We start from the raw sequence: 10705 nt of genomic DNA on the forward strand, positions 1-10705 counted from the left end.
TTTAATTATATTGTTCACTATCAAAGCAAAAAAAAAAAAGTAATTATATGATTTTTATATAGTTATGATTGAGATTATGTTATATATAGTGTCTCTCTCTCTATATATATTCCTCTTTTTTAAACTATGGAAGGAATCCATTCTCCATTGTCTTCTCACCTATCAATAAGGGCAAAATTCTCTCCTAGTTTTTTTTGGTTTCTCACTCGATGTTTGATATCAATATTGAAACGATTAATTCAAAGTCATACGACATACTAAAAGAAAAAGTATTTCCTAACAAAAATTTTATATGTTCAAAATTTGAATTCGAAACTTCTGATTAAAAGTGAAAGGATATTATCTATCTCATCACAACATTTGGTGATTCTCCTAGTCATCAGACAGAAAAAAATACATATTATATCTTTTATATGCACCTTTATTATTAATCATGATTAATTAATAGGAGTGTATATATCATCTTAATATTCACTTAACTATAATAAGTTAAGTTAATGTGTCAACTTGGTATAAAATATAAAATCTCAAAGATACTGAACTTATATGTTTGGTTGAGATCTAAAGAGAGGAATGAAAAGGACTTGAAGTCAATCCTATATTGCTCGGACTCTCCAAAAATATTATCGCACTCAAGTTAAATCCTTTGAGTGAAGTTACAGAAATGATCTTTATAGGAATTTTGGCCAAAGATAGAAAATATAGCAACCACAGCAACAATATTGGTCAACAATTGTTCCATTCCAGTTTCCCAAGGTAAAAAAAAAAACTTATTTTCATTGCCTTCCATGTTACAACAGAATGAAAAGGACAGCCCAATGCATAAAGCACCTCGTGTTCACGTAGGGTCCAAGGAAAAGTAATACAAGCATTACCAGCTGATTCCACAACTTGAACTCGTGAAGACAACTTTACTGTTGCTACAAGGTTCACTTCATGTTACAACAGGATAATGTCTCAAGAACATCAGAGAAAAGAATAGAGACGTTTAGGCTTACGATACAACACTCAACATTTTGAATCCTTCAAACAGTTACATATATGACAAAAATTATACTGACTGCAAATGCATCTGCCAAAAAGATCATTTGTTGAGGTCTCAAGGAAGCCTCCTCTTAAAAAAATTAAACAGCAGCAGGAGTTTTGCTGTCGATAGACTTGAGCACTTCTTCACCCATTTCCTTGCATCCGACCAATTTCTGAAAACAAGAGATTCAGCAGTTGTATATGTGATAATGTTAGCTTCTAAATAATTTCAGCATTCAAATTGATCCAAACTATGCATAGAGGTCTAGAATAATCTAATTTTTCTCGTTTGTTGGCCGCATGACCAAATGTCGTTCAAATGCAAGAGAATTAGAGATCAGCTAAATCCCAAGGAGAAAAATATTGGCAATTTAGTAATAGAGTTGTCTAATATAAGATAAAACTCACATGTCCTGCTGAGTGAATGTCACCAGTACGGAATCCTCGATTTAAGGTGTCTAAAACAGCTGCTTCAATTCTCTGAGCAGCCTTCTCCTCACCTAGGCCATACTTCAGAAGCATAGCAGCACTGAGCATTGTTGCCAAAGGGTTTGCTTTATCCTGCATGTTTAAAGTTAGTGTTTAAGCATATGAACATATGCAAATTTCCGGGTGGGAGGTTGGGGGGATCGTCCGTACTTAAAGGAGAAGGGGGAAGAGAAAAAGGGAAAGAAAGAAATACTAGAGCCAACCTGCCCAGCAATATCAGGAGCAGAACCATGTATAGGTTCAAACAATCCAGGTCCCTAAAGACAACGTGTGTCCAAAAGTAAGAGGAGATTAAAGAATTTGTCGTCAGGAAGAAAAAGAACCAATATTTCCAAAGAAATGAGATAATCGGGAAATACCGCTGCACCAAGACTGGCTGATGGAAGCATCCCGATACTTCCTGTAATCATTGATGCTTCATCGGACAGGATGTCACCAAATATGTTGTTTGTCACAATTGTATCAAACTGCATTATGATTGTTTCGAGGATCAACTCCGTGGACGAGTGTGTCATCATGTGCTAAGACCAGACTTGAGAAACAAAAAATTGTAAAACCAAAGGTAAATGAAACCTGTTTTGGGTTGCGAACAAGTTGCATAGCTGCATTATCAACATACATGTGAGAGAGCTCTACATCAGGATACTCTGAGGCTAACGCTGTAACTATCTTCCTCCAAAGCATAGAGGCCTGGCAAATATCTCAAAATCATGAACTATAGAACAAGAAATTACCCTTAATGAACTCAATCTCAATGCTATCTTTATGGTCTCCCAGTTGCAGTTTTAAGTAGCGGCAAATTAGAGTAAACAAAGAAAAATTCAGTCTATAGTACAATTCTTTTAAAGTGTCAACTGCTGAAGGGATAAACAAGAAACTTGCTTAAAGTAGAGTGGATTTTGTTGATTACTTGATCTTACACTTGCACGCGAGTTACAAATTGTGGGTTTATGTTTTTCCCTTATTTGTGTTGTATTTCCCATTAACAAATTCAGCAGCAGACAACCTTGGCTAGCGTGAGATTGGTGAAGATTCATGATTGAAGAAGAGTAGCATGAGAATGACTCCACTATGGCTTTTGCTGGATGATTTGCAAAGAAAGATTACATGAACCAATTGAAGGATATTCTTGGAGAATCACGAGCTCCCTTCTAATTCTAGTTTACTTCTGGTATATAGAATAGATACTTTTTTGTATAGATAGTTGGGTAGTTGACTAGATTTTTAATTTCCATAAGGTTAAAGAGAAATCATATATGTAGTGAAGACTATTCTGGCACCATGTTGGTGCAACTATTAATAGATTTACTTGTTTTATAAAAGAAACAGAATTAGACAAGAAAGTTGAAGGCAGATACTGAGGAGAAGAAAAGAAGAGTTGAGGAACGGGGAGAGAAAATTAGCTTTTACCTCCAAAACATTTGCTTTATCCACACTACATAGTTTTCCTCTACGCTTCCTTGCAGTTTCAAATGCAATACGAGCAATTCTGTCAATCTGAAAAGAAATTAAGCTGAATACTACTAATGTAAAGGTTGGAACAAATTTCAGGTAAAAAGTTTGATCTCAATCTGTCCTATTTTTCGTAACAGTAAGACATTATTACTCCTTGCGAATTTCAACAGTGATTGAATGACAACGAAAGAATTAAGTTAGATAAGCAAAGCTAATACAAAATGACGCTTGACAATAGTTCTAAGATAATAAATTCCTAAATGGATGTCTGTCCAGAGATAGTTTTCAGAAACTGCACATGTTATCACTAGCAGTTAAATCAACCAACATATAAGCTTCAAGCCAAGCAAACAGAAATGACACAACTGAACTACTCTTCCAATCAAAACAAGAAAGAAACAGAAAACTTCATCAAATTCTCCAATGTGATCTCAAGACATTCACTTGAAGCTGTCATGCAAAAGATCAAAAAAAGAAGAAGAAGGGGGGTGGGGTGGGAGGGGTTCCTTTTACTGGATAACATAATAAAAAGTTTGTCATATTTAGCAAGCACAGCAGGAAGCAATTTTTTAAGCAAATTACCTCATATGCTGCATACACTTCAGTGTTGAAACCTATTTCCTGACCATTTTCATTAGTGCCGAATCCTCTTGGTTTGCCAAAATAAATACCTAATTAACATGAGGAGAAAAACAGTAAGACATCTTGAAAAAGAAAAGTCAAGAAAAAACTTAAAGATGATGGAAGTTGATTTGAATATTTTTTTTTTTGAGAAGGTAACAGTCTTGTATTATATTCCAAAAAAAATCAAACCTGCCACAACTTGTTACAGGTTTACTAATTACAAATAAAAGGAGAGTATCAGGAAGATCTTCAATCCTAAATATTATTGACCGTAACAATTCCAAACTAACCTCCTGTAAGTTCCCTAACAACCATTAGGTCTACACCTTCAGCGACTTCTTTCTTCAAAGTTGAAGCATCTACTAACTGCATTAAGTGAGGAATATGAATCCGTGGGAACCCGCAGAAACTCAGAATATAACTTATGCGTGCAATGATTTGAAAGACAAGTCATGAAGAGTATGTTTCCTGTTTGGTAATAAATGATAGTGAATGATGGTTTTGCAGAAGAGAGATTAAATTTACAAAACTGCAGAGGTCACAGATGCTTGCAGGTTGTAACAGTAACAAAAAAGGCTCATGTCTTCAAGAACACATGCAGATCAAAAGAAAAGATAAATATTAGTGAAGGATGAAAGAAAGTAGAACTCATGAACACACAGCTTACAAGTATCCAATACATGTTAATAGACAATCCACTTCTAGCATATTTTGCCATGTGTAGCTCATAATGGTGTCAACTAAAACATTTGATCCGAATACTTTTAAAACAAACTAACCAAAAGAAAAAAGTTTTGAGGTGAAGAAGGAATGAGGGAGGATGCTGGACAAAGCGAGAGAGATAGACAGTCGTACAGGACAAGACTTCTGGATGTCATCATGAAATCCTCACATATGATACTTTCCTCCTCTCTGGTTGATCATATTACAAAGGATATATCCACTATTGACAAGTCACCAGCTTTAAATGGGTATACACTGTATTTCTGCTGATTATGCGACAAAGCACCGTACAACGGTTGGAAACATACCACTAACCTTTCTCATATTTTTAATTTTTTTTTTCTTTGAACAACATAACTGATCCTTGTAACACAAGTTAAAAGTAGGCGTAAAAAGAAGAGAGAGGTAGAGGGCGTAGAGGCAGTTTAATATTGGACCAACTTTAACGATTAAGAGAAGTGCACTGGGACAATTGGCAACATACTGTACTAGGGAAAACAACCATTTGGCCCTATTTATCAGTCCAATTCTAAGTACTTTTGAACGTCCACTCCCCCAAAAAGTAAAAAGAAAAAAAAGCTCTCTACTACATTGTGCTCTCTCTCTCTCTGTACCACTCAATGACAAACCAATCCTGCCAGCTCTATTATGCTCCAAACCCTATAGCACTTACTCGCTGACTCGCATGGGCCATGAAGCTATTGCCCTTTCACCACATTCATGCACCACTTACTAGCTTAAAAGCATAACTCTTAGGTTTGTTGTACCCCACTCACAACCAATGTTATAAGGAAATGTTGAAACTCACCAGGACTCATCTTGAGGCGAGACAACCTCTAAGCGCCTGAGGCAACCATTGAGGTCTAAAGTCGTATAGGATGCACTTGGATAAGAGGGGCATTCACATGCACAGTTTACTTTACCCTTGTGTTGTCAACTTGATATGCTTCATGGATGCCTAGTAAAATACTTCCATGTTTTGAATCGTCCACCCAATACACGTCAAATACTTCAGTTTTAATCTTTGTTTTAAGTATTTGATCATAACTAATATGTTATTCTATAATTAGCATTTAGGTAACTTACAATTCTACAAACAAACAAAAAAAGAACTTAAAATTCTACAAATTATTATGCGCAGGTAGCAAATTAATGTTGTGCATATTCTTCTAAAGCATTTTATGAAATTTTAAAAACATTTTCTACAGATTTTTATCTTTTAATCATTTTTTTAATGTCCAAACATTTGTTGGGCTCACTCCCCTTTAAGAATTATTGGGCTTATGCTTCTTCCTTAACGCTCACCCACTTACTCCCTTCCACATTAAACGTCACACGCCTATCTTGTGCCTCCGCATTTTAAAACACATCTTCCAACAACAAAATTCATTAACTTAATTCATTAACTTGCTTCCACACCCACTAGACTGCTCATACCCATTACCACTAGAACCCTCTACTCACCCAAATCCTACAATACTTTAACTTTTTAATTAACATATATAAAAAAGTGGTGGTACTAGTCTTTTTTCAGAAATCATGTTAGTTTGCTGAAGGAGTACCAGCGGTTAATTTGTGCTGTAGGAGGTTACTCGTGTCAAAAGGTGTAGGGGGGTGTACATGCCCTCAATGTGAACCTTTCTACTCATTTTCTGATTACATGAGTCCATATATCTCATTACTCATTAGCTCATGCAAAAACTTTATTTTGAAACCCAAATAGGTGTGTCAAAAGAATTCTAAATCCAGAATTAAATTAGACAATTTCCCTTTTTATGCTATCTTTGAGATCATCAGTTGCAATTTTCATATGACAAAACTTGTAACTTGAAAGTCAAAAACAAAATGATATGACATTCTTTTCTTTTTGTGATTAGTACAATCTTAAGCATCTGAAAACAAAAATTACCTGTGGTAAAACAGTGGCTGGTCTCAAGTTAGCAAAGACCTGCAAGCCTTCTCGAAGTTGAAGCAATCCAGTCTCGGGCTTCAAATGTTTTTCATTTTTGTCCCATTTATATCTTTAAATTTAGGTGCAAGAACAATCCAGCACAAGAAACAAGAAATATGAGATTCAGTAAAAAAAAAAAAAAACCATATGAAATATAACAAAATGTCTGAAGAAGATCCCATCATGTAATTACCCTCCAATTGCTCCAAGAAGAGTAGCATCAGATTTCTTTGCAGAATTAAGAGTCTCAGCAGGCAATGGTACTCCTACAGCATCCAATGCAGCCCCTCCCATAGGCATCTCTTCGAATGCAACTTCAAATCCTGTTACGTTTCTAAGAGTTATATCCTTAGCCATTGGACATACTTTTGCTTTTGTTTGCAAATATTTTTGTTGTACCTTCTTGGTGCTTTTTATTAATATAATTACCAATTCTCAAACGGAATACTTAACCCAAAAAATTCAAATGGAGAGTAAAAATCACCACATAAAAATTACTCCCTTTGCCCCAAAAAAAATAAAATGGAACTGTAAACCAACGTCAACAAATCTAACTTCCAGTATGAATGACACCAACAGTGTGTGGGCCAGCTTGGGTGCTAAAAGGTGGCAGAGCCATACCCAAGGAAGGTTATTCCATTTTTTCTCCTTCTTTGGAAAATCATACTGTGCAAATAGGACAAAAACAATTTCTTTCCCATATATATTCTCTGAATCCCAGAAAGTTTTCACTGTAATGCCAAGGTAGTTCAAAAATTGCTTCAGGCCACAAGTTCAAATCTTTTGAATTCCGTAGTTAAAATTCTTGGCTACGCCACCAAGCTAAACAGTATGAACTTGGACATCAAGTTACATGTTTTATACTTGTTAAAATATTCTTAAAATCCTACTTAAAATCACTAAAATATTTAACTCCAAAAGAATAATAGTGCCATAACAAATTCAAATCAAGATGTCAGTATCCACATATGGGTCACTCTCATCCCAAAAACAGTTTAAGACATCCATTTCTTAACATTTTCCAAAACAATTTAGCTATATACACAGACAGACAGTAAATTATACTCCCACCGTTTCAATTTCATTTTAGTCCATTTAAAAAAGAATGTCTTTTTCCTTTCCTCTAACTCTTTACTTCTAACTTTCGACATGGCACATTTACGACCACAAGATTAAAGAATATTTTGGTACATTCTACATATCTTTAGTTTAAGACCACAATATTCAAAAACCGTCTTCTACTTTCATAAACTTAGTGCAAAGTCAAAAACGATACAAACAAATTGAAACAAAGGGAGTAACCTATAATAGCGGGTTACTTCTTAATATTTACCAAATTACTAATTAATTATTATCAACAGATTTACCATAACTCATGATTGTGTAAACATTGTTACACCATCAGCATAAAAATTAAACCCATTTCAAGATAAAATGGAGTTGATTTATCAGATGGTCACTCAACTAATAGTTATTATCGCAGAAAATCACTTTCTTTGTCAAGCGATTTACCATAAATCCTGATCGTGTAAACATTGTTTATGCTAGTCACCATAAAAATTAAACTTACTTCAAGATAAAATGGAGTTGACTTCTCATATGGTCACGCAACTAATAGTTATTATCGCAGAAAATCACTTTCTTTGTCAAGCGATTTACCATAAATCCTGATCGTGTAAACATTGTTTATGCTAAATTAAACTCGCTTCAAGATAAAATGGAGTTTACTTCTCATATGGTCACGCAACCAATAGTTATTATCTCAAAAAGTCACTTTCTTTGTCAAGCGATTTACCATAACTTCTGATCGTTTAAACATTGTTTATGCTAGTCACCATAAAAATTAAACTCGCTTCAAGATAAAATGGAGTTGACTTCTCATATGGTCACGCAACCAATAGTTATTATCTCAAAAAGTCACTTTCTTTGTCAAGCGATTTACTATAACTTCTGATCGTTTAAACATTGTTTATGCTAATCACCATAAAAATTAAACTCGCTTCAAGATAAAATGGAGTTGACTTCTCATATGGTCACGCAACCAATAGTTATTATCTCAAAAAGTCACTTTCTTTGTCAAGCGATTTACCATAACTTCTGATCGTTTAGACATTGTTTATGCTAATCACCATAAAAATTAAACTCGTTTCAAGATAAAATGGAGCTGACTTCTCATATGGTCACTCGACCAATGGTTATTATCTCAAAAAGTCGCTTTCTTTATTGAAAAACAATGGAATCAAGATCAGGATTGACTTTCTGAGATAATAAGTATTTGAGAAATCAACCCCATAAAATGCACATATTCAACAACACATTAGAATCAAAGAAACAATCTTTTTTATATATATAGAAAAAAATATATTACCTTCGATGGAGGCGACAAGTTGGAGAGCATTTTTGGCAACAGAAATGACTTCAGGGCCAATACCATCGCCGGGAAGAAGAGTAATGTTGTAGCTTTTGCTGGGTGAAGCAGTGGAACAGCGAATAGTACCCCATTTAGTGGCGTGTTTGGGTACTTGTTTTGAATGAAATTGGTTAAAAGGTGTTGCAGTGAATTGTAAAGAAGAAGAAGCCGCCATTGATGAAGAATGTGAGCTGAAGCAAACTGAATTTGGGGAATTATCGAATCAAATCGGTTCATTAAACGGGTTTAGGCCCAATGGGTCCATCCTTAATAGAGGCCCTATTTGTTTAGAGTTTTAGACTATTTAAGTTTTATACACAAATTAGACAATAGTGGTCGATTAATACTAGGACAAATTACTTAACTACACTCATTTACTTACCTTAATATCCATTTATCCGTACTTATTTCAAAAATCGCTTATTTACCTATGTATCCAGCATGTATCCCGGGCAGAACGATATGTATCCCGCTTTGTGGAATGTATCAAACACTATGTATCCCGTGCACAACGTTATGTATCCCGTGCACAACGCTATGTATCCTGCTATGTGGAATGTATCAAACCTAATGTATCCCGTGCACGACGCTATGTATTCCACTATGTGGAATGTATCAAACCTAATGTATCCCGCAAACATCATTTTTAAGGGATTTTTGGTAAATAGAAAACTAGAAGGGATAGGATGTTATTTAGTACTTATAATATGTGGTTCCTATAATTTATACTTAATACTATCTAATTATACAAATATTTCTATCATTTAAAACAATTAAATATTGTCTCATTAATTAATAATTTCATACTAGATTTCAAGTAGGATACATGTATTAGAGACACTAGATACATGTATCTTTGATACAAGATACATTCTGAAATACATTTATATATATAGAGAGAGGTGAGTGAGAGAGGGACAGAGAGTCAACATGTATCTTTTGATACTAGATATGTACATGTATCTTTGATATTAAATACATTCTGAAATACAGATACATAGAGAGAGAAGCGAGAGAGTTAGTGTATACCAGATAGTACATGTGAATCACGCTTGAATATATGATGTATCTGAAATAAATTGCACTTAATTTTTGACCCCGCGTGTATCTCGAATAATTTCAAAAACTAAAGGAAAGACACGTAATTAGACAATAAACTATAGTACCATTTGTGTTGGGTTTTTATTTTTATCAAGATTAATTACTCTTTTTATCTCAATTTCGTGATACTTGTTAATTAGAGTCAAACTTTCAATTTTGAACGTGTATTTGAATATGAAAGCTTAAACTTTTTTTGAAATAAAATTTACTATGTAAAAACTAAAAAGTACTATAAATTATAATAATTAACATTCTTAATTATAAGAATATAAAAAATATCATGATTAAAGAAAAACTCGTTTAACTTTTAAAATTAAAAAAATATCGCATAAATTTGATATGAAACCAATGATCTCAACGTAAAATTTTAGAACTCTTAAAATACAACAATAACTTGGATATGTCGTTAAATTAGTGAACATTTGGGCCAATATCGTGTTACTTTTGTTTTCGTTTAAAGTAATTTGTGTCAAACTAGCTCCGATACACTTCACAAATTATATTTGGTGGGGCATAATTTTAGTACAATTTTCAATATGTTTACCTTTTTAAATTATTTACAACTCTTGCCAAATTGTCTAATAGTCTTTCCATGTTCACAAGTTATGCACGATGAACGTATCTTTATTCTACCTATCTTGTTATATTATTGATACTATCTTTATTCTATATGTATGTCCTGTTATATCCTTCACAAGTTTTGCATGTGTTGTTCTAATTTAATTTATTTTCTTTTAGAATAATGTATCCACAAATATAAAAGTGTAACACAAATCAATAAGTTCATCACATTCATGCCAAGTGAAATGTATTTCATTGAAATGTTAACATTACAAATGATCACCAACATAAATTACATATCAAAGAGATCTTGTTGGTTATAAATTGATATGACATGAAATCAAAAAAAAAAAAAAAAAACATGT

General features: G+C 33.7%; 1 protein-coding gene across 1 annotated transcript; it reads right to left on the reverse strand.

The window, feature by feature from the left end:
• Positions 1–860: 860 nt before the first annotated feature.
• On the reverse strand, positions 861–8897 carry LOC125821564 (3-isopropylmalate dehydrogenase, chloroplastic-like). The gene is made up of 11 exons (XM_049500985.1): positions 8637–8897; positions 6462–6591; positions 6227–6338; positions 3885–3960; positions 3553–3641; positions 2926–3012; positions 2089–2205; positions 1875–1982; positions 1719–1772; positions 1435–1587; positions 861–1199 (listed from the first exon to the last, which is right to left on the reverse strand). Exons 1-11 carry the CDS (start codon positions 8851–8853, stop codon positions 1125–1127), a joined length of 1218 nt encoding a protein of 405 aa, XP_049356942.1. The 5' UTR covers positions 8854–8897; the 3' UTR covers positions 861–1124.
• Between the last annotated feature and the right edge of the window lie 1808 nt (positions 8898–10705).

This window comes from Solanum verrucosum, unplaced genomic scaffold (genome assembly GCF_900185275.1).
Source record: "Solanum verrucosum unplaced genomic scaffold, falcon-dt-bn FXZP01000217.1, whole genome shotgun sequence".
Lineage (NCBI taxonomy): Eukaryota > Viridiplantae > Streptophyta > Magnoliopsida > Solanales > Solanaceae > Solanum > Solanum verrucosum.